This window comes from Aristolochia californica, unplaced genomic scaffold (assembly GCF_029961685.1).
Source record: "Aristolochia californica isolate CCGP_79_NKW_82.1479 unplaced genomic scaffold, dmAriCali1.0.hap1 SCAF_11, whole genome shotgun sequence".
NCBI lineage: Eukaryota > Viridiplantae > Streptophyta > Magnoliopsida > Piperales > Aristolochiaceae > Aristolochia > Aristolochia californica.
This window is the reverse complement of record NW_027181782.1, coordinates 1,786,752-1,810,615: the sequence shown is the minus strand read 5'-3', so window position 1 is coordinate 1,810,615 and position 23,864 is coordinate 1,786,752. Positions and strand designations below refer to the sequence as shown.

Sequence of the window (23,864 nt, the reverse complement as noted above, 5' to 3'; positions counted from 1 at the left end):
TTTCAATAGATTCATCAAACACAAGATTCGTATTTACATGAGGAGGAACATTCTGGGTTGATTTTTCAGTTGATGGTGCAGACGAAGGCAACTTTGAGGATTCTTCAGGAGAAATTAATGATTCACTCTCGACTTCATGGTTGGGAGCACAGTCTTGTTATACATCATGACGACCTAGTTGGTTAAGAAATTCATTCACCGCTTCTAACTTAGTAATGCGGGGGGAATTCATTCCACTTCATTGTGGACTAACCCCCCCCCCCCCCCCCCCCCCCCCCCCCCCCCCTTAGTAAACTCAGCCCCTCTGCTATTCTCTTGTTGAACATTTTTTTCACTTAAGCTCTCCCCCTGAAGAAAATTCTGAGAGACTCCCTCTGAGTAATAAGGTTGTAATTCATGAAACGAGTCATCTAGAGTTACACGGAGCTTTCAGCTTTGTGGATCATAGCATTGATATGCTTTTTAAAAATCATAATAACCAACAAAAACACCTCGTTTATTAAACTTACCGGAATATTTATTAATTTTTGAAACTCAGAATATGCTTAATTGAGTCACTTGGCATTGGTATATTTATTATGAGCACTGAAAAATTCAGGACATATTAAATGCCAATAAAATCTTCAAACGAAAATTTAGGGCTAATCCCCAATTAACATAGGCTTGAGAGTCCAAGTAAAACTTACCTCCTCTTCAGACTCTTACAAGCTTCTCACAGTATTGTCTGTGAGCATATCTCCGCCGTGTTATCATCTCCTATCGACCGTTACCTTCCCGCGGAACATTGGTTTCCTTCCTCCCCCTGTCACCTCGTTTTGAGTTTTGACTGGTAGCTGGGTATCTTTTCTTCTTCCCCTTGTTTAATTTTTTTTGTTTTCCTCTTTCTTCTTCATATCTGAAACTTTACCAATGAATGAATCGAAAGCATGGAGGATGCTGCAGATGCATCCGTTTATCCGGTAAATAGTAACGATCTCCCGTCCGACGACGTCCCTTCTGATGATCTTCACGCTTCTGATGAAAACAGTCGTATTTTGGCTGAATCCAAGGCACTTGAGATCTCGTACCAAGATGTCGAGTCGAAATGCAAGGCTCAGGAGGAAGCTCTAGTCGTTCTCCAGTATGAAAAAGATGAAGCCCAGAAGCAGAATCTTCATCTCGTTCAAGCACTTGAAGAGATATCGAATGAGAGAGATAATCTGCTTTTGAATCTTGGCGTGGGTAAGGAAAGAGAGGATGAGTTGATCAAACAGAAGGATGATGCAATTAACGATAAATTACATCTGGAAGGTGAGCTTCAAGTTGCAAAAGAGAGGATTTTGGAGTTAAACCAACAAAATATTCAGAAATTGGGGGTTCTATCTCTGGGCTATGATTCAATCAAATTGGTGAAAGATTACTTGGCGCGAATTGCAGAAAAAATTGACGAGAAGTCAGAAAATTTTGCTACTGAAAATGGAGCAGATGAGTATCTGAGTGTGGATGATGAAGCGGATAAGCTTCTAGCGGAAATTAGGGTTGTTCATGAACTCTCAAAGGAAGCAGAGGAGCGAATATATGAGTATGAAGAAAAGAAAACTAAGGAGATGAAGCAGCTTGAGAACAGTATAGTGAGCTTGACAGAGGAGAACAGAGACATAAGTAGCTTGCTTAGAATTGCCCTAGTAGAAAAAGATAAGTTGGAAAAACACTTGAATAGATTAAAAGGAGGAGGTGAGCAGAAAAGAGTGGCATTATTACAGTTCGCAGAGAAGGGATTGCAGAAGGTGGGCTTTGGGTTCATGGTGGGTGCTGCAACTGGTGATTCACCTGGCATTTCAAGCTCAAGTGCAGGGCCAAGATCAGATAGCAGTGAATGTGAGGAGGAAGTTGTTAGCCTGGTATTTGCTTCCTGCACTTTTTGTTTTTCTGCTTGATTTCACTACTGCAAGCATGATGATGCACCAAATGGAGGCTTTGAAATCACTTTTTCAGCCCCAGAAGGTGGGATGGCATCTTCTTCTCCTTGTTAGATGAGATGGACCAGGACAGGTTTTCCATTTAACTTGCCTGGTTTCCATCCTTCTGTTTTGTTTCTACATTAAATCCTCAAAAATGGCCAAAATCATTGGAGATGCAGAATGAAAGTAAAAAAGAGTCGTCTGAATTTGCAGAAATGAGACTTGCCTTAAAATCTCTGCCAGTCAATTGAGCAGTTCATGCTAGAAGATCTGCTACATTTGCAATAAGAAATCATTTTACCACATAGCCTCATTTTTTCACAATCATAGGCAGCTTTGCTAAATGAAGAACCATCACGTCAAGTTTGATGGATTTTTTCCAACTTAAGTTACTGTATCTTCATCATAAATCTTTGTCTGAACTTTGAGATTTCCTGTGTCCGTGATGCCAGGCTTCAACTGTGGAGAAGATCATGAAGAACCTGCGGCTTGAGATTTCCCAATTAAAGCAATCTTTGGAGGATTCTGGGTATTTTTTTTGTTATCTCCAGGTTACTATCAGTTCAATAGAGGAGATAGTAATCACAACAACATCCCCCCTATCAGCCACAGAGTTACTGTTTCTCTAATTTCAAACCCCATTTCAGGTCTGAAAACGTTCGCCTGCAGAGTCTTACAGAGAAGCAGGCTCATAAAATTGCAGAAAACGCGCTTTACATAAGAGATTTAGAAGAAAGGGAGATTCAGCTTACCCAAAATGTGAGTTTACTCTGTGTTAGTGAAGACAACTCAAAGGCTTCTTTAAGATTTAACAACTCTAATCTCTGCCATACATTTCTGTGTTTTTAAGGTTGAAGAGCTGATGACAGAGTTAACAGAAGCAGAGGAAGATGTCACAAGGTGGAAGGAAGCTTGTGAGCTAGAGGTGGAAGCTGGTAAGACAGCCATTGAAGGCCGTGAAAAAGAGGTATATTTCCCAGCTCATTTCTCTATCTGACTTTTGCATAAGGTCAGGCTCTTTGTAATAAATATCTGCTTAGATATTGTTGAGTGTAAGAATTCCGATATTGAGAAGTGTTAAGAAAAATAATTAAGTTAAGAAAACTCAAATTGAGAATTGGTTCGTAAAAAAATGGACTTACATATCCTTATTTGGATATATAATTCTCTATATAAAGTCTCGTTCTTGATATCATAAAACGGCTCAAAAGTTGAAGTTTTTCGTTGTTGTTTGAACCTTTCTTGCAGTTGGACCTTTGCTGTTTCAAATATTGATTTATCTTTCTAGAAAACTCAGATTGCCAAAATTTGTTTTGATTTGGAAAGTAGACTTGAAGATATTTTTGTCAATATATAATTTTCAATATAAAAAGCTTAGTATAAAGGTACAAACCCTAAGAAAACAACAGGTACATGAACTAGAAAGAGAAAAAAAAAGATAGAATATGAACTTAGACTACTAGAGATGATAGATCAGAAAATGATCACATTATCTATGTCAGTTAACCAACTTAACTCACAGAACATGCTTTGATACCATGTTGAGCAATAAGCTTCCTCAGTGACATGATCCAATAATTGTGGAAACCCAATGTATGTATCCCTGAATTATTTGTGTATTATGAGCTCCATGAGGTGAGGGTTGAGTTGTTTGTGTGTTGTGAATACGTTGTAGGCTCGTTACATCTAAACTTATACATGAAAAAACCTATTGAGTCAAGCTTTGAGTCATTCACAAATCAGAGTTATTCACTCGATTTCTCTCAAAGCAGGTTGCAGCCCTCCAGCAAGAGTTGGACAAGGCAAGATCTTCCTTTAAATCGCTGACCAACAAGCTGAAGCTAAAGGAAGAGCTAGCATCTGCTGCGGTGGCAGCTCAAGAGGCCGCCGAGAGATCTCTCCGGCTTGTTGACAGCAGATGTGCGGGCTTCCGAGATCGCGTAGAGGAGCTAACGAGACAACTGGAGGAAGCCGAGAGCAAGGGCGAGCGCAGCGGTCGCCGGACAGTAAGGCATGTCTGCTGGCCATGGCGAGCCTTGCGTCTCAGTCCGGCTGCCAGGCGTAGTTTACGTGCAACTAGACGTGGACCAGAGATGGAAGCCCTGCTCCATTTCAATGCTTGAAGTATGAATTCAAACTTACCTTTTCTTTTCTCCAATTTCCAGTTCCTGGTTTCATGACCAAGCTGGATTTCGTTGTTCAACTGGCAAATGATTAAGCCTAGGTAGTGGGATCAGGGTTAGATAAGCTTCTCAAAGAAACAGGGGAGATGGCGATCTTCCCCCTCCCTTCAGCAGCAACAGGGGCTCCTGCTACGGCAACATTAAAATTTAATCAGCAGTTAAACAGAGTTGATAGTGGGTTGGTTTTTACGACATTGATCAAATGGATTTTATTTTATTTATTTGAACCAGGGAAGTTTTTTTCTCGAAGTTCAAAATTTTCTCCCAGAACAGGAAAATTTTAAATTTACTTCTTCTTGATTTTAATAATTAAAATATATTATATTTTTATAAATAGGTGACATTTTAATTAAAGTAGATTTAGTTATTTAGACAATTAATTAAACTGAATTAGCTACAGATAATTCTTACATAATTAAAAAAATTAATTTATTTAAATTAAAATAATCATTAATTTATTATATTATAAAAGTTGTAATCATTAAAATACTACACATTGAGCAATAACAGCGCATCTGGTGTAGTGGTATCATAGTACCCTCCCACGGTACTGACCAGGGTTCGATTCCCTGGATGCGCAGTTTTTAATTAGTCTACTCTTTTTAACTCTCATAGACCATAGCCACTTTATGTATTGAAACTACCACGTGTACGGCAGAGATGAATAGGACAAATGAGTCATTTGTTTCTATCTTTGGTACCAAACCGGAAGCACAGGTGAATTTTGAAGCTTGAAATAACTCTTCCGTTATAATCTCCAAACTACCGCCATTTCTCATTCATTTCCGAATTCCGGTCGTTTTTCAGCGACAGCTTTTCGCTCTGCGGAAGCAAGGCTCAGCTGTTATAGATCTGTTGATGATTTTGGCAAGTTAACGGCGTATAGAAATTTCTCTGTTTCTTCGGATAGGAGTAATGAAGCTAAAAATCAACAAGGCCTGCGATTTGAGCTCGATTTCTGTTCTTCCTCCACACTCGAGGTCGATAGCTGTGCGAATCATGTCTTTTTTTAGTTGAACGCGCGGTGTTTGTCTTCGTTAGTGGTTAAGAATTACCGTTTCTGTTGGCAGGCGGGGGAACACGAATACTTCGAGAGCGGACGGTTCTGGTTTAGGCCGAAGTCAGGCTTCTCAGCTCCGATCGATGTCTCAGCAATCGTTTTCTCAAGGAGTGTCACTATCGCAGCTCTCTCAGAACTCAATTGAGGAGAACCTCACAAACGAGCCGGTAAGGAAGTTATGTTTTGGTTCAATATGATTTTGGTTGTTCGGAAGTACAATGAATGCACTGGTGTGAAGATATCTTTTTGAGTCGATGCTGACATTGCTTGTCATGCAAAAGCGTCACAGGACCTTAATTCGTTACAAGCACTCAGCCTTGCTTGGTTTAGTTTGAAATTCTTGTTTTTTTTTTTGTTAGATTTTGAATAATTAACTTGTTGATTTGAATCCTACAGTCTTCTTTTGTTAGATCAAATCTATGATAAACTCATGGAAGTTAGAATTCTATATTTCGTTTTTCGAATAATAAAATGTTGGTGATGGACGACTTACTTTCCTTTATTTTTCTGCTGTTAGAAAGCATGTAATGGTTTATACTTTATAGATTTGTCTTGGTTTCTTATGTCTCATCTGTTACTAGTCATTTCGCTGTACTAGGTGATGGTATGAATGTGGAAAGTTGCAGGTTTTGTCTAATGTTCTGGTTTCCAAGTGAATTTTAGAAATAGAGCGTGATGTGGGCTAGGAGGTGGCGCGTTCGTATTGAAGGAATAACTCTTAATAATTTATGCTTCGTATTTAAATTTCGCCAAATATTTCTGGTTTAAATGCCTGTAGTTTCAGTTACGGAGCTTAGCGACTTCTTTCGCACATATCTTCATAACTGTCAGTCATTTAAAATGTTCTAGAGAGAGAGAGAGAGAGAGTTATTTTCAATTTAACCTTTCACAGTTTCACGAACTTTAAGATCTTGACTTTCTGTCTATTATCAGGCTCACAATCGCCATTTTTCCTGAAGAAAATTATTCATTGTTTAACAGGCAACTCTGCATCATTTTCGCCATTATAATTTTTTAGTTATTATTTCTTTCAAAGAGATTATGATGACATTTTATTTTTAAGTTTTCCTACTATGTCCAGAAAGAGTTTCTGACGCTTTGCTGTCATAAAGGTTTCCTCGTGACCTTCATTCTGGTGACTTGTGGCACTACGAATGGTTCTAATATTTTCTGATCTATAGCGTAGAGTTGGAATCTGTGTATTAATTTCATAAAAATGGCATGTTTCCAAAAAAAAAAAAAAATCAATCTCTTGCACGTGTCTTCCTTATTAGTATCTCTTCTCAGGCTGAGGTTATTTTTATATCTTTGATGAATGCCTAACTTGTCACCCTTGTGTAAACTTGGAGACTGTTAATGCAGAGATTGGGATCTCAAGAGAGAGATAACTCAATGAAGAGATTTTCTTCGTTGGTACCAAGCATTTACATGCGAGAAGACTCTCAGGTTCCTGTTTCAAAATCATGCAACAGTGTCACACGCCGATGGAGTTCAGCTCCTCTTCCAGAATATAAATGTAATGGTTCTGCTTAGTTGCAAGAATGCTAGAGGAGCAGTTACAGCTCAACTCTATATCCCTAGTTTTATCTTTTTCATCTTTGGTGAAATAAATGTTGATAATGTCTAGTCATGATTATAGAGAACTAACATATGGCGATTTATTGCATTGAGAAACAAAAACTTACTCCCCTCAGGTGGTGCTTAATGGATCCTTTGTAATAAATCAAATACAGATGGCATGCTTATCATGATTTAGCAATTAGTTCACCTTTTGGTACTTGTTATTCAGGACACTAGCTTTCGGGGAGTTAAGTTCTGGCTCCTGTAACAGGTCAGGTTACTGAAGAACTTGACCGTAGAATTGGATTGGTGGAAACTTCAGTAAGCAGGTTGGCCATGATCCTAGATTCTATTCAGAGCGATGTAATGCAAGTCAACAAGTCTGTAAAAGAAGTACTATTGGGAAGTAAGTATATGATTAGGAGAACTAAGTGTAATATGTCCAAAGTCTAAAGCTTCTTTAATGTTTTGACTGCATCCAATTGTACCGGTACAAGAAATGCCCTTTTGTACTGCCAGTCCCTATCAACGACATTGTTACACTTAAGTTGGATATTCTGTTTCATCTGAAACCCCTAAGGTGACTGTGAAAAACCTGCCATCTTGATAGTTTATGCAGAATATTATTGTAAATTTCTATAATTTTCAAGAAATTTCAAAGACAAAATAGATCAGTGCTTAAAGGTTACTTAAGGCTGTGTTTGGAACACAGAAAGTGGAGAGAAAAGAAAAGGAAGAGAAAAGAAAGAGAAATAAAAGAAAATAAAAAATGTTTATTTTCTCTTGTTTGGATGCCCATGGAAAATGAGAGAGAAAATGGAAGAGAAATATAGTTTCTCTTGTTCGGATACACATGGAAAAAGAAAAAGAAAAGACAATTAGCAATATTTTAAAACTTTGATGATTTAGATTTTCTCTCAAGTTTCTATTTCTTTTCTTTTCTCTCTAAATTCCATCATTTTGTGAGAGAAAATTTATTAATTTTTCTTTTCTCACAATGATTCTCTGATGCCAAACAACAGAAAATAACTTTCTTTCCCCTTTTCTTGTCTTTTCTTTTCTTTTCTTTGGGTTCCAAACAGGCCTTAAAAGTATGATAAATTAGTTTAATTAGGTTTATATTTTATGATAATTCAAATTCGTGAGAGATTTGAGACATTTTGTGTCATAGCTTTTCTTATGTGAAAGTGATAGTGAGCCTTGACATTAAGTATTGAGATTTCTGTGTCTTAAACAGGTGCTCTCGCCAATATCTAACTGCATAGTTCACTTGTCTCAATTAAGTACATTGCATAATTTTTTTCATATGATTCCACTTTGATTTTTAATGCATGTTGAGATATGTTACCTGAAATCTTTCATTTTGAAAATGTTATAAATTTGGGGTTTGTCTTCAGCGGAAGGCTTAAGGCAGAAGATGGTTCTTCAAGAAAACACATTGCAGCTCATAGTAAGAACATCATACTCTTGACCTGCTTGTTTCCTTTGCATTTCTATTTACCTTATATTAGACTTAACAAATGGAGCAACCAGACTAAGGGAGAGGAAGACATCAGGTTCAGTCTTGAGAAAAGCTTGGAATCCATTCTTGATCAATTAAGAATGGAATCAGATCACAACAAAATGAAGGAGATTGAATCAACACTTTCAGCTCTACCACAACAGATTCGAGCTCATTTGTTAAGGCTCCAGAGCGAACTCTCTCAGAACTTGACAAAAGAAATTGTATGTTAATTTTGCAAATGCTTGTTAGATCTTTATTCTTTAAAAGAGTAGCACCCCGGGAAGAATCTTTTTTCCTTTTATTTTTTAATTTTTTTAATTTTCTCTATGTTGTTCTTGTCTTTAGATGAAAGTTTTCTATAATGTTTCTCCTTGATTGGTGTTTACTTGTAACGTTTTTCTTCCAGGAAAAAATGAATAGCCCGAACCGTCAAAGCCAGTACCAACAGTTACCTGTCACTCAACCACCTAAAGTGAGGTTTCTTCACCTATTAATATATTTCTTACGTCAATTATTTTTCTTTAGACACCCCTCTTTACTGTGGTTGTTTATATTTCTAGAGGACAACTCGCACTGCCACCTGGTCTGAAAAAAAAAAGCCAGTCACAGTTGAAATGTATGTTTCACATACTCTTTTCTCTTTTTCCCCCCTCCATCTTTCCTGTACAGTGTTACATAATATATGTAAGCACCATTCCATTTTTTTGAATATGGTTGTAGTTGATGAATAAAGCTCCTAATTTAACTCAAGGGACCTGATCAGCAGAAACCAGACCATTATTTCTTGCATTTCTAAAATTTATGGTTCAAAATTCAATGGATTAACTCACCATATAAAAAAAAATTAAGGATTGAAAAAAAGATGTAAACTTCGAATTTTTCTGAAGAGCTCAAATTCTGTCACTCATTCTGGCAAATAGGGTAAAATCATGAAAGATTTTTTTTTTTTATGATATAATCCATTAATTGAAAAAAAAAAACCTGGTTACTAAACCAGACAAGTAGTTCAAAACAAAATCTTGGGATATTTGTGATTCTTTTAATAGAGTATATTAGTTATTTTCCAAATTAAAATCTCCAAGTAGGGTGACATGTCATTTCTGACTGATGTCTCTTTCTAACTCCAACGCAACATTCAACAGGACCCTTGTTTGACTAAGAAATTGATAACGTAATGCAGTTTTTGAAAATTCTTAAGGTTAGACCCTATTGGACTATGGCACTTGAACGCTGATATGGAAACACCTTTTTTTTTTTCTTTTCTTTTTTATTGAAAGAAGACAAACAGTTGGATCTACTTGAATTTACTGAATTAATGTTTATTTTACAGCATACTGATATGATTTTGGAAATAGTAAATTCTGTTTTTTGTTACATTAATCAATTTTTCTTTTTTTTCTTATTTTCATTCTAAAGAGTATCATCAACTTTGCTTCCGGTTAATTAACCAAATTTGATATACTCTGGGGACATCGAGTCTAGAAGTTAATGCTGCTAAATTTTACTTTGGGCATAAAGCATTATTAGGGGAAACTGAAGAAGCTAGGAGTTATTAGATTGTCCTCATTTGCTGGGACCTTTGTATCCTCCGGATAAGTGTCACTCTCAGTTTGCTTTATCATACAGACTGTTTCAGATCCACGTTCATTGGGTTTTGCTTGTCATTTTCTTTCGTTAACTTATTTTCCTGGCTTTTGTGGGTTTTAGTCCAGATGCTCCTCCAAATGGTCAAACAAAGGTTAGGAAAAGAAGTACAGGAAAGACAAAGTCAAGGAATCAAACAACAGCTACTTCTGCCAGTAAAATGCTTTCAAAGCATACAAAGCGAGTGACTCCTGTTAAAAAACAGGTAAGAAAGATTCTTTCTTAGCGAGTTTTACAATCTGGATGGATGCATGTATTCCTCTTTATAAGAGACCTGGTTGTCCCTTTGATATCTTTGGGCATAAAAGCTAAGTTATTGGTGTGTGTGTTTGAGGACCATACTCTGGTTCTTATGCATTTTTTAAGGTCACATGGATCAGATATTACACCAATCACAAATGGGAAATGTGCATCATATAGAAGAAGGTTGTCTCTTTTTCTTAACAACTGGTTTGGAAAAAAAAAGAGTTGGACTCAAATCATCTGTCAATTTGGCAAAAGTCTATGTTCCTACTATGCCACCGCCCTTGGTCTATAGTAGCAAGTTCCTTGCAACTAAAAGGAAACCCATTTTCCTACTCAAATTTCTAGAAACAAATGCAACAGTGGGAGTTAGCTATGAACGATTCTCTGCGTGTCCACTAATCCATTTCACATGGTGTTTTCTGGAACCTCTGCCATTATGGTGTTCAATAATATCGTAAAATGACTCTGGTCCAAACTTCACAAGAATAGAGTAGGAAAAGGAATAAATCTACATGGTGATACGGCTTGTGCAACCCAAAGTGGTTATTTCCTTGAAAGTTCCATTTGTTTTGAATTAAGCTCAGACATTTTGAGGAAAATTTTGGGATGGATGACTGATCAAAACCTGTGTGCAGGAAAGAGACTGGAGAATAATTATCGACTCAGATGAGGAAAGTGAAGGTGTATTTTCCTTTTTGCTTGAAGAGAAGGAAATGGGTACCTGCTTCTTATCTATCATGGATCATTTTTATATTTATGAGATCATAAATAAACATTCCAAAAAATAATTCAATTGGACAATATGCTTATCTTCCAATTCAAGCAGGAGGCTCCCATTTTCTCTTTTTTTTGTTTTCTTTGTTACGTTTATCCATTTTATCATGTTGTCTTACACTAGTAGAATAGCATTGAGGATAATTTCCACATATAGTCAACCACTAACATCTGAACTGAACCCGTATTTGAAATGGTTGCAGGTACTCAGAAACGATTGATAGAGGAAGTGAAAGTGGAGACGGAGCGGATCCTTAGACAAGCCAGGAGAAATAAAAGAAAATGTAGTAGCTCGATAATTTTACTTTCAGAATAAGATAATAATAGACGCACTTTGAGGGCCTTTATTGGAGCTGAATTAATCACCCAGCTTGCTCATCTAGAGGAATAACCATACACATGTCCCAGTTGTACACCGAGTCGCTCAAGATCAATCCTTAGGGAACCTTAATTTCCATAGAGCACTACCTAATTACAGTGTTCTACTCAAATGTTCCGGGAATTCGATTAACCAACTAAGTGTTTCACAAGAGAAGATTGATGATCACAAGAGATCTTAGGTCAGTTTATGTCCATCAAAAAGATCAGATCTGGATCAATTTTGCCCATCGGACTGATGAGTTAAATCTCTTTGAGGAATCCAAGTAGAGGGAACAATCATGATGCTGGGTTGAAGTACTGTTAATGGATACGCCTTTTTATTGAACTACAAAAGAGTCATAAGCAATAACTAACAATCCACTTCTGTGCAGCTTATTCTGATCCAGTTCTGATGTTGGGTTCTCCCCGTACTCGGTGGTAGTAATCGTTGCTGGTGCTCCTACATTGAAACTGGATTATCTTTCACTCAGCTTTTCAACAATCCTGCTGTGTGGAGTGCCATTGTGCAACACAATGATGAACCGCTAAGTTTCCTCCACTCAGCTTTATCCCACGCTCCTTTACAACTAACTCACAGCAATCTTCCATGTTCTTTTCTGCAAAAGTCTGGCAATCCTCCTCCCCCACAGGCGCCTTTGGTGTACTCCAATGGAGGAATGTGATTCCAGAAATGCTACCCATGGACTGTGAGTGAGATTTCCTGGGCGGCCAGCCTGGCAAGTATGAACCAAATTTAATTGAATTATTTAAAAATTATTTCATATTGATTTATTATCCTATACATTAATGCTATTTTTAGATTTTTATTATTCTTATTATTATTCCTAATAAAGAAAAAGTTAGGTGCAACCAAACGTAACTAAACTGCTGTCCAACCTCAAATATCTCAACAAATATAGAAAAATCAAATCCTGAATTAAATAAAAATTTAATAAAAAATCAATTTCCTCTACATAGTCTATTCTAGTTCTTGTCCTCACACCTGATTCCCCTTTGGATTAGTCCAAAGTACAGGCTTGAGGACCCTTTAGTCCATCTCATTTTATGATGGCCACGTGTCAACAACCCATTACCCCTATTTTATCATCTTCCTCAAGTGGTAATAAAAGGCAACTATCATCTTCGAAGTTGCTGTGATGACAAAATCACTACTAAATAAAGTGAAATTATCACCCATTGAATTATTTAATTAGAGGGGCTTGTTTAGTGATCTAAATCTTATCCTAATAGAATCCCATATAGAGGATTTGTCATAAGCTTATAAAATCAGATCTTATATGATTGGTAGATCTGATCTTAGTTTATATCGATTTTGGTTTTGGAATCAAAGGATCATTGTCAAATGAAATGTGGTTGAGAGTGTGGGGACACCCTTCATTTGAATTTATTGAAATAGTAATTATTGGCCTAACTGATTCAATCTTAAATATTCATTAACTTTGAGTAATTTTAAACATAGAGGCTTGGGCTTGACCAACTTTAAAAACTAGATTTATGTTTTTTGTTTGTTTTGATGTCACATTCTTTTGTTACATTTATTACACAAAAAACCCCTCAATTTAGCACAAATGAGACATTTAAGGACTATCTGTGTGTCATCATAGGAAAACAAAACGATGGAAAAATAATATTTTCTTTCTAATTTTCTCAATGAAAAATTTTCTTACGATTATATTGTTATAGGAAACAACGGAAAAATTAGTTAGAGTTTATATTTATACTATAAATAAATTATTATTTTTAAATAATAAAAATAAGGTTAAAAGTAAGAGATAAGTGATAAAAAATCACATTAGTACTTCTTGATTTATTTCTCCTATAGTTTCTTATTAGAGCGATAGGAAACACCGTTAGATTTCTCAAGTGAGGAAAATTAGCCTTACCATACTTAAAACATGATTAATTTTTAGATAGGCGAATTGCGACAATTTTAACCGAAAATCGTCAATCTAAATATGCAACCAACTCAAGATTCCACTAGCCTTAAGTCATCCCAAGCCATCATTAATCTTCTTTATGCATAGTCTCATGAGATAGGCCTTATTTCCTTTTTTGTTTGTAATTCAAGAGGTAGAAAGTGGTCCAGGCACTTGATTTTAAGAGTGTAGAAGAGCCCAAAAAGGGGGAGAATCCAAAGTTTCAAATGAGAAAGAGAGATATTCAAAAGAAAACAGAGTTGCTCTCCCCATCACTTGAAAGTCTTCTCAATTAGCCACCCACCGTCAGTTTTAGTCAAATGTTCAATAAAAGATAACCCACTACGTTAGGTTTTGCTTTTGTCACATTTCTCATGATCTTTCTCTTTCAGACTTGCATCCATTTCGATGAGACGCAGGTGAGAGAGTGGTCCAACAATGAAAACTTTGGGATTATTATAACCGACCCGGGCCCGAGTAGCTGTAAATTTGGTCTGGACCGTTTCTATTTTTTTCAAAAAAAATAAAATCATGGTCCTATTTTTAAAATTATTCAAAGTAGATTTCAACTTATTTGCTCAAACGACAGGTTTTGTAGGGTCCTAAGTTGGAAATCAATATTAGTTGAACCCAATTTATTATTAAATTTACTGAACTCTGAACCGGGTTTGCCAAAAAATTATATGTAAAATCCAACAATGATGCTAGGGTTGAATAAATAAATATTGGGTGCCCATTTAAAATTGAATTTTAATCAATATGAAGAGCCAATTTCATGTTTCATGGCTTTTGATTACATGAAATCCCAATTCTTAGGCAGATTTGAGTTTGAGTGAGGAGTGGAGGCAGCATGGAACATAACTAATTGAGTAGACCTCACTCACTTTAGACTTTTTTGAATGGGACCTCTCCACTAGAGCATGTCTCTTGCATCATGCAAAAAAATTAATTAAATAATAAAATATACTTTAATCATGTTTTACACTTAGTTTTATAATAGAACTCAGGTTTATATCTAATACTAAATTAAAGGTACAAAAAATTGACTAACACTTGAAAAAAAAATTAAAAAAAAGGTTTGATGATAAGGAACATCATCTTCTACAATTTTAGGTAATTTTCTTTACCCGAGTCATGGTCGATAGGGCGATATCGACATTGAGAACCATACACTCTAACCACCATAACTCATGAACAACAATTTTTATAACCACCACCCCTCTTCATTTAGCAAAACTAGCTTAGATATCCAATCTTTCACCAAACAAATAACTAATCTAAATTTCATAAGGGAAATTAGGTGAGATGTTTGGCATTGAATTGACTTAGAGACCAACTAGGGAACCAAATGGGGGAAAGTGATGTTTTCAAAGGAGTTATGAGGTAAGCAAATTGGAATGAGTGCTCCCACTCTCTCTGTGTTTTTCTAAAGACCGAAAAAATGATAGAGATAACGGGTAACAATTATCCGACATGAATTACAAGTATTTATAAGTTACAAATGGATACGATTTACAGAATAATTGTCATCGTTAGATTACACGACAAGTATTATCTTTGAGAATTTCTTTTCCTTGGTGAACTGCCCTAAAACTGTTCTACCTTACAACTTGTATGAAAAACCAACAGTGTCCAATGAACAAATAAATCCCTTTCTTTACTGATTTGTGACTCCCAACTAAAGTTGGTCATTAGGTGAAAATAACCCACCAAAAAAGATACTTCCACCTTCAATTGGTTAAAACTCACAAGAATTGGCTAGGGTTTCAGGATCAAAACAGCTACAATGGCCCCCCTGAGTACCCTTCAAAACTAAGTTTCCAGGTGATCCAGAGATTGAAGATAAGAAATATAGGTCGAGTTTGGTAATCTAATCATGCAAACTACCTCAATATGTACCTAATGACAGTGATGGAAGACTTTGAAGATGGTGATACCTTGCCAACAGGATTCATCACTTTCTCTATGTCATTTGCTCCTCTCCTGCATGTCACAACTAAGCTTTGTAGAAGAAGACAAGTAGAGGCACTTCTAGAGTGGTTGGTGATTGTCATGTTTTTATATTAACCCCTCTTAGATGGATTAGTTTGTATAAGATAATGACATCGACAGGACCGGCCTTCGTAATTGTGATTCTTTAATCGAGGATTATCCTCGGGCTTTCATTTTCTTAAACTTTTTTATATCATTTCAAGAAGGAGGCTACAAGGACCACAAAATCTGTCACCATATCTCTCTCTTCATCTACCTAAAGTAGGACACCCTCAATGCTTTAGCAGGTGAAATAGGACCCTTATGCTGCCAACAAACGACGAGTCTGATGGAAGGGGTGGGAAGGTCTTAAACTACTTCAACTCACAATAGGGACACCCACCCTAATTCATTCTTTCAAGTCCTTAAACCTTCTTACCGAATCCCCACTTTGAAGTCATAACCCACAAACCTCCATGAATTGATGTAGAATCCAAAGGGAGAGATTGAGAGCATCCAAAGCCATTCTCCAAATATGTAATCTTTGTCTCAAGCTTGTTAAGAGACCTTTGCTTATTCATTAAGCTTGTTTTCATCAAATCTATACTTAGCTCATATAAAGCACTCAAGATTTGGGTTGATTTTGACCATCCACCACCCCAAATTTGTAAAATCAGACTCGTATGAGTGATTGCCAGCCCTTAATCCCTTGGAGCCCATCAGTTAACCGATCTTTCGGTGTGTAATTAATCCTAATGATTGTTTGGGTCCACAACAAATACTGGTAGAACCCAATAAATGGTTGGAGTTTCTCTATTTTCTTCATCTTTTTTGAAATGGGTCTGGCCGGAAGAGTGTAAAGACTGATGGGACCCACTTGGCAATCTCATCCTTCAAGCAATCTTGACGGTTCAACGAATGGTCCCACTCATTAAAGGAGTATAAAAAATGGGTCTGGGTCCAGTTGGGTTTTGCTGAGACCAGACCAAGACTGAACCCGGTTTGTCTGGTGCAATAATGGGACTTGAATTTTCATGATTAATTACTTCTAATCTTAATTAACACAAAAGATTATGTTTCCAAAAGACAAGCATTAAGATTGGTCAAACACTCAAATTCACCCATCCCTTCAAATACAAGCTAGCTTTTATGAATAGAATTTATCATAAGATAAGATAATATATGAGATTAAGAAATGAAAAAAGAATTGATTAGTGATTAATGTTTACAGTGAAAATTGATTGAAATTTGTTGACCCAACTCACTATGAGAGAGTCAATTTAAACCTTTTAAGTGGCTATCAATTCAATTGTCACAAGAAAATAAATGATAGAAAAAAAAATTATTGTAAGTAATTTTTAATTAAAAATGGTGATTTTTGTGTCTTTTTTTTTCTCAAAATAAGTGGAAACTCATTTTTCTATCATTTTAAACATTTTATTGGATAAAATGAATTGAAGTGAATATTTTTTATCTTTTAAATTGGTAAATTATTGAATATTTTGTCAAAACATTTTCACTTTTTTCTATAATTTTCTATTTCACAAACACACCCACGATCGTAGAAAAAAATTTATCCTCCGATTAATAATGTAATATTAGCTAAATTATATTGGGTTTTATTAGATTAATTTTTTAATTTTTTATATACTTCAAGCTCATAATATTCTATAGAAAATAATTCATTGATTATGTGTTTAATATGTCTCGACTATGAAAGTAATGAAGTACTCTACTGACTTGTGTTACCCTTTAAAAATAAAAATAAAAATTTAGGCTTCAACCCATAAATTATAAAAAGAACAAATTATAAAACTATAGTCTTATAAATATAAAAAAATTATTAAACGGAAAAATTAATTGTAATTATTCATGAAAATTACACACAAAAAAATGTAGTTTACTTGGTAAAAGCATTTAAAGAAATATTGTTCTTTCACTACAATAATCCTACTTTATGCTTAATTAGTGTATTAATAATTTTCTTTACCTAGAAAAAGGGAAGCTTTTTCCTTTTATTAGTAATTAATAAGCATTACACACAAGAAGACCCAAACCGGTCCAAGATGCATCTGAACCCGGTTCGTTGAAGAATTCTACAAGGCTGCCATGACTCGCCTTCTCTTCTCTTGTGTGTAAATATACGAAAAAGAGGAGCAGAAAAACGAAGCGCCCACCACCTGGCGTCGGTCGAATTGCAGAGGGAGAAAAAGAAGACGAAGAAGAAAAAATAATGGAAATTCCCCAAACTTTCCTTCTACCGAAAGCGTCTTATCAGTGGGACCTTCGATTATTCCCCCTTCTGCCATCGCTCCCACGCCAAAAAGCATACGGAATTCCCCCGTTCCATTCTTTTGCTTTTGTCCCAAACCTTCCCTCCTTCATCTTCCTTTCCCTCTCTTCCCTAGTCTTTAATGGCAGCCGCTCCGTTTCTGTAGACACGGTTTCCGGCTTTTTGAATTCTGGATCGACTCTGAAGAGGCGCCGGAGTTTGGGAGGGTTATTGCGGTTGTGAATTGTGATCAACTGTAGCTAGAATTTGATTTTGATCGATTTTCGCTGTTCTGGATTCTCTTTGTTTGTTTGTTTGTTTTTTTCTTTTTCTGGTAGGGAGACGTAACAATTTCTGGGTTTTGTTTTATGTGAGACCATAGGATTTCTCCTCTTTTTTTCTCTCTTCCATCCTTTCTCCTGTTCTGAGTCTCTTACTCCGAACAGTTGCCCTACTTCCATGAAACCTATCACAGTGGAGGATTCTTATTGAAGTAGTCATTCAGAGTTTCTGCGTTTCTGCATGCGCCGAAGTTGGATCCTGTTTCCGAGATTTTGATTGCAGCTAGAGGTTGAGTTGGAAGAATCGGCGAAGGAAGAGAGAGATTCGTCTATTGGTTCTCTGTTCGTTACTGCCGCAGTAACGATATCTCCCAATAATTTTCGGCTTCTAAGGAATTACCTACCACCGAGTATATTTAGAACTGTGGTCCACCGGAGTTTTACAGTCTGAACGAATTGAAGGCAATAAAATTTACCCAGAAAGCTTCGAGCCTCAACGATTTGAAAGTAGAAAAAAAGGATGTAAAAGAGCTGGTTTGAATTGATTCAAAACTCAAAAGAGCCGATTCCTTCTCCGAAAAAGAAAAACAAAAGAATCACGGCTCCTTTACTTTTCTCCCACTTCGGAAAACTTGTTCGCATAAGAGAGGAATCTTCTGCTCCTCGTCTCTCCTCTCTCCTGCTTCAAAGATTTCTGAGAAACGACATACTTGTTTGATGATTGAAGAGAATAACAATCTCAGGTACGAATACCTTCTACTTTTTTTCTTTCATTAATTTCTTGTCTCATTTTTTTTCTGTCTGGTTCTTCGATACCCGCAGTGTTGCTTCTTCTTCGTTTTTCTACTTCTTCTTCTTCGTCGTCGTCGTCGTCGTCGTCGTGAATTCATCCGGGAACAAACTCGGTGACTCAGTCTCTTGATCCAAGTAAATGCCTCAAAATGCCGCGAAATCGATTGATATATTCATTCCGGTAGTTTTTGTACTTCTACCGGATAAACTCGGTTTGCCCGTTCGGAATTCGGATCGACTCGCCGGAATTCCGAAAGCGAGAACGTGCCGAGTGTGGATTAGAGCCCACTGGACATGCTTGACGGGCGAGAAGAAGCCACTTGCACGAGTGGTATATACTGGGCCCATCTGCCAACCATATTGATCTCGTACCTCTCATTGTGATTTCCTCCAATAATCAATGGGCTGGGCGCACTAGATACATTTAGTGGGCCCGATCAATCAATATTGTCCTGAGAGGTGGCCTATTCAACTCGACTTTCAAAATCCAGGTCAGAAGACTGGACTCTGTTTTTCTGAGTCCAGAGGTTGGATTCAGAGATGGTTAAGAGGGACTTGCAGAAAACTGAAAAGACGAGTCAAGACTCTGTTTTTTTCTGTATAGGCATGATTCTCTCTCAACATTCTAGGATTGTTTTCACTTCTGTATAACTGTAAAAGGATTCTAAGACTATGCTGTACTTGTGACATTTGCAATTGCATTTCATATGTAGAGAAGATCATGAACAGCATTCTGTATAGATAGAGAGAAGAAAAGGACTATGAGACTCTACACTTTTCTGTACTTGTACTGTCTTTTCAATTTCATAAGATGATTTAAGCCATACCTCAACATTTCAGCTGATGTGTCCAAACAGGGGAAAACCAATCTGAAAAACACTCAGGAAGCTCATTTGATTACAATGGCAAAAAGAAGCCACAAACGCCTTCTGCGGAGCGAGAGAGACCACTTGGGCTGCATATCAGGCTTGATTAGTATATTCGACTTTCGTCAGGGTCGCTCTACCAGAAGACTCATTTCTGATCGTCGGCGTGGGAATGGCAAACCACCTCTTGGTGAGTGTTCTTTCCTGAAAAGAAGAACATATTGAGAATGGAAGATATATAGATAGCTTTTATAATCTAGCTAATAGCAAAAGAAAAACTCATTTTAAGAAACATGACAACACAGAGTAATTTCATTCAGTTATTTGTAAGATCAAAATTTCTTCTCTTCTTTTATCTGATTTGAGCACGAAACAATCATATGAAACATGTTAACATGGGGTGACCTTGTTGGATGAATGAACAGAAGGGTTTTTCTAGCAAGTTTGAGCAAGGTGATGACATTTTCTTTCTCATCTGCTAGTGGATCCTTAAAAACTAAGAGCGCTTAACTATCACAAACAAATGAAACAAAGCTTGTCAACAAAATTAAATAGATAAGTAAAAAGAAGAAACAGGACAAAGAAGTGATACTATAATGGCCTTATGGTATGCATTCAAAACAAAAACATGGCAATCACATATATAACATTCATGGAGACAAGTTTCAGCACATCATATCCGCCAAATAAAACAACTTAATAATCAGTTCTTACAAGACTTTGAAAATTGAAAAAGGTAAGTCTCACCCAGTGGTTAATGGACCAAAACAATCACGCAATGGAGCACAAGGACTGAGGAAGGAAGGCTCAATTCCTGAAAGGATGATGAAAAGAGCGCTGTTTGAAATTTCAAATGACAAATAAGTTAACTGCACAAAAAATTAAATATGATGCATTTATCCAAATCTAATGATAATAAATGCAACCATGATTCGAGTATTTTCTAGTCTGATATACCACATGCTTGTTTGTTCTTATGCTAAAATAGCTCTCTACTACTGATTGATGCTTTTGTTCTTTTTCTTTCCCCTCAAGTAGGTATTGCTCAGCCAAGGGGTACACCCGATTGCCCAATGAGCTGTGATCAACACCATGCAGAAGAAGATACATGCGCACATACCTTGATGGTAAGCCCAATAAATGAAAATATCCAGTTTCGTTCTTCCCCATTCGTAAAATGACAATGAAAACTACTCGTCACAGGACGGTAATGAGAGTAGAAGAACAAATATGGAGTTGGGCAAGACAAGTGTCAAGACCCTCATGGATGAAGAATTGACCAAAGTGCAGAAATCAAAGAAAAGGATGCCTAATCCAGTACTTGAGCAAATAAGGCAGGACCTGGAAAAGCAAGGCAGCCTTGAGAACAACCCTAGGCAGGCTAACTGTACTCCGAGATTGGATTCTCATACAAGTAAGATTGAGATTTTCCCATTAGTTGAAGAATTGTGCGGCCACAATCCCAATGGTTTAGACATTGCAACTTACCAAAAGATAAAGCAACTAGGTCACAAGCATTCTGCACTCGAAGAAAAATTCGGTGAAGCCTTGGAGACTTTCCTAAACCAGAAATTTGTTGAAGCAAAACAGCACAACAAGGATGGGGTCTGTAGATCAGATGACCTGAAGGATGCATTAGACATATTAAATTCAAACAAAGAACTGTTTGTAAAACTCTTACAGGATCCCAATTCCCCTCTAATGAAACATATTGAGGAATTGCGGACTGCTCAGTTGGAGAAGCTGTCAAAGATTGAATCCTGTAAAGCATTTGCAGGATCTCAGTTCACAGATAAAGAGTGTCATTCAAGCGAAAACCAAGTGCTTGAAAGACAAGATCAGCCTCAGAATCAAGGTAGGCATCAGAGGTTCTTCAGAAGAAAAGATAAATCAAGAGATAAAACTCCACCAAAAACAAGTGATGTCAATGGGGATACTTCTAACACAATAGTTATCTTGAAGCCCTGCCAAAGCCCTCAACAGTCCCACTTTTCTCTGGGAGATATTAAAAGGAAGTTACAAAGCACAATTGGAGAAAGCAGAAAGGAGAGGCATTGGATATTTAAGGACAGGATGCCACGCAAGTGTCAAACTTCAACAACCTCAAGTGAAACTTCTAGTCGAACTGAAACAACTTCTGAAATTTCTAAAGGCTCCGGAACAGGAGAAAAGAGAGGAAAGACAAAAGAATTTCTATCACAGCAAAAAGAACCCTCAATCTACAAAGAGGCTAAAAAACACCTTCAGGATATGCTCAGTTTGGTGGATGAAGCTGAGGACTTCTCAGTTAGACAGGTACCCAAACCCTTGGAGAGAATCCTCAGTTCAGCAGAATACTACATTTCATCCCCAAGATTCAGTCCAGGAAGGAGCAACAGGCCTAGTCCCATACCTGAACAGGCAAGTTCATCCCTGAAAGATAACTCTATGTGCACCACAGTACACATCAGTCCAGTCAAGAAAGAGCATCCTGCCAACCATTCAAATCCACCACGGCAGGATGTAGAAGACAGTCATAAGCCTGAAACAGAATTGGAAGAACCTAACCCAATCTCAGAATTTGAAGGTTTCATCATGGTTGATGACTCGATAGGACAGCATGAAAGTATGAAAAAGCACTTCATTCCAGAAGGTATTATTTTCTGTGTGGTTTTATGTTCTAAGAAGAAGCAATGGCATTTCTCAGTTCAACTAGTTTCTTACATTGCCACATTTTTGTAGACAACATGAAGGTCGAACAAAGTACAGAGGAAATGATCATGGAAGAGAATAAACTTTTAGATGCACCCGGAAAACTTCACAGCTTTGAGGAAATAGAACTAGAATCTTGTGAAGAGAACTCTACAGGAGATTCAACACAGGTATTTTTACTGTTTTTTTCTTATAAATAGAGGTACTTTACTATTACTAGTCGTAGAATTGACCTAACTGTAGCGATTGCAATTGCATTGCTATGGAAACTAAAACTAGATTTTGACCCCCTCCCTCACCCCCCCCCACAAAAAAAAAAAAAAAAAAAACTAACTACAACTAGATTGATTTATTGTATGAGACCATTTACTCATATTCTATGCAGACTGATTCTGAAGAGAAGTCACATCTGTTATCTGTACCTGAGTCCTTCTCAGCAAGCTCAGTTATCATCTACAACAATCAAACTGCAGATAACATCTATGAAAAACCAGACCGGCCAAGTCCAGTTTCTGTTCTTGAGCCGCATTTCACAGATGATGATGTCAGTCCACCTGGCATAATAGCCCAACATGGTGAGTTTCTCACTTAGTAGTGAAAACATCTATCTGTTGGTTTTTTCTTCCATAGTTCTATATTGGAAACAAACGGATAATATTATGGGCCTCCACAGGTGAATCATCAATTCAACCAAGAAGAATCCATTTTGAAGAAAATGAAGATTCTGCAGTGACTGGTTTAGACCGAGAAATATGTCTAAGAACCAGTGGAAGGAACAATGATTCCAACTTCGAATATATTAAAAAGGTTATAGAAGCCTCAGGTCTAAGTTGTGATGAGTTAAAAGGGAAATGCCCTTATTCAGATCCACCACTAAATCCATCCTTGTTTGATGAAGTTGAAGCCCCCAACAGACTATTTTCTGAAGACCAGAAGCTTCTCTTTGACTGTATCAATGAAGTTCTCACTGAGATTTATGAAAGATTTTTTGGTCAATCACCCTGGGTTTCATTTGTTAAAACAGAAACTCGGCCAATTCCTCAGGGAAAAAATATTCTGCAGGAGGTCCTGAATGGTATTGATCAGTATCTTCTTACACCTGGACCACGTACATTAGATCAAATTGTAGGGAAGGATATGGCAAAAGATAGGACATGGATGGATGTTCGACTACATGCAGAAGAGATTGGTTTTGAGATGGGAGATGCCATTTTTGACAGAATAATGGAAGAGACAATACTCGAGCTATGGGATTAATTCGGATGCTAGACACACTCTTTACTCAATCTTACTACAATCAGCAAAACTGAGACTTCAAACTAAGGAAATTGTATAACAGGGTAAGTTATTGCTTTCGTGATTTTATTTTTCATTATTTACTGTATCCTTGATATTCTTTTCCATTACTCTTCCCACTTTATGTCAATGAGAAAAGATAAAGGCGTCCAGCTGACATTGTTTTTGACTGTGTTATGAACAGGTGTTCATCAAATACATAACCAGTTACAGAAATATGGTGATTGATTCTAATTTCTTTTAACAATAGAAATTCATTCCACACTGGAGCTCGATTCTTGAAGTTTCGCTAGTCGAGCTCAGCGACCTAAGGCCATTTGTCCAGCACTTCTGTTGCTTGATCTTACCTTCTCTTTCACTCTATGGTGTTGATTTAAACTAGGGATTGATGAATTGTATATTGGTTTGCCGTGTATAAATAAGTTGATAAGAAAAAAAAGAGATGCAGTTTGTTTTTCACATATCAAGTACCTCTTTATCAAGTCCA

The 23,864-nt window shown here is 36.8% G+C and overlaps 3 protein-coding genes and 1 non-coding gene across 5 annotated transcripts; all 4 read left to right on the top strand.

The window, feature by feature from the left end:
* Positions 1-815: 815 nt before the first annotated feature.
* On the top strand, positions 816-4,321 carry LOC137944773 (uncharacterized protein At3g49055-like). Its single transcript, XM_068790518.1, has 5 exons — positions 816-1,880; positions 2,393-2,469; positions 2,588-2,699; positions 2,791-2,907; positions 3,713-4,321. Exons 1-5 carry the CDS (start codon positions 927-929, stop codon positions 4,061-4,063), a joined length of 1,611 nt encoding a protein of 536 aa, XP_068646619.1. The 5' UTR covers positions 816-926; the 3' UTR covers positions 4,064-4,321.
* A 311-nt stretch (positions 4,322-4,632) lies between these two features.
* Positions 4,633-4,703, top strand: TRNAG-CCC (transfer RNA glycine (anticodon CCC)). Its single transcript has one exon. It is a non-coding gene; the product is annotated as a tRNA-Gly (tRNA).
* A 335-nt stretch (positions 4,704-5,038) lies between these two features.
* LOC137945062 (putative recombination initiation defects 3) lies at positions 5,039-11,402 on the top strand. Its single transcript, XM_068790933.1, has 11 exons — positions 5,039-5,103; positions 5,194-5,350; positions 6,546-6,699; positions 7,015-7,149; positions 8,141-8,193; positions 8,277-8,468; positions 8,654-8,719; positions 8,808-8,863; positions 9,955-10,096; positions 10,773-10,854; positions 11,115-11,402. The coding sequence occupies exons 1-11, from the start codon at positions 5,039-5,041 to the stop codon at positions 11,225-11,227; spliced, it is 1,215 nt and encodes a 404-aa protein (XP_068647034.1). The 3' UTR covers positions 11,228-11,402.
* A 5,956-nt stretch (positions 11,403-17,358) lies between these two features.
* On the top strand, positions 17,359-23,852 carry LOC137944161 (uncharacterized). 2 transcript variants are annotated; one of them, XM_068789720.1, is made up of 8 exons: positions 17,359-18,475; positions 19,382-19,580; positions 20,429-20,517; positions 20,594-22,022; positions 22,112-22,251; positions 22,467-22,656; positions 22,755-23,421; positions 23,562-23,852. In XM_068789720.1, exons 2-7 carry the CDS (start codon positions 19,427-19,429, stop codon positions 23,336-23,338), a joined length of 2,586 nt encoding a protein of 861 aa, XP_068645821.1. In that variant the 5' UTR covers positions 17,359-18,475; positions 19,382-19,426; the 3' UTR covers positions 23,339-23,421; positions 23,562-23,852. The 2 variants fall into 2 exon arrangements, with proteins under 2 accessions (XP_068645821.1, XP_068645820.1); XM_068789719.1 differs by having other exon boundaries at positions 20,426-20,517.
* Positions 23,853-23,864: the final 12 nt, after the last annotated feature.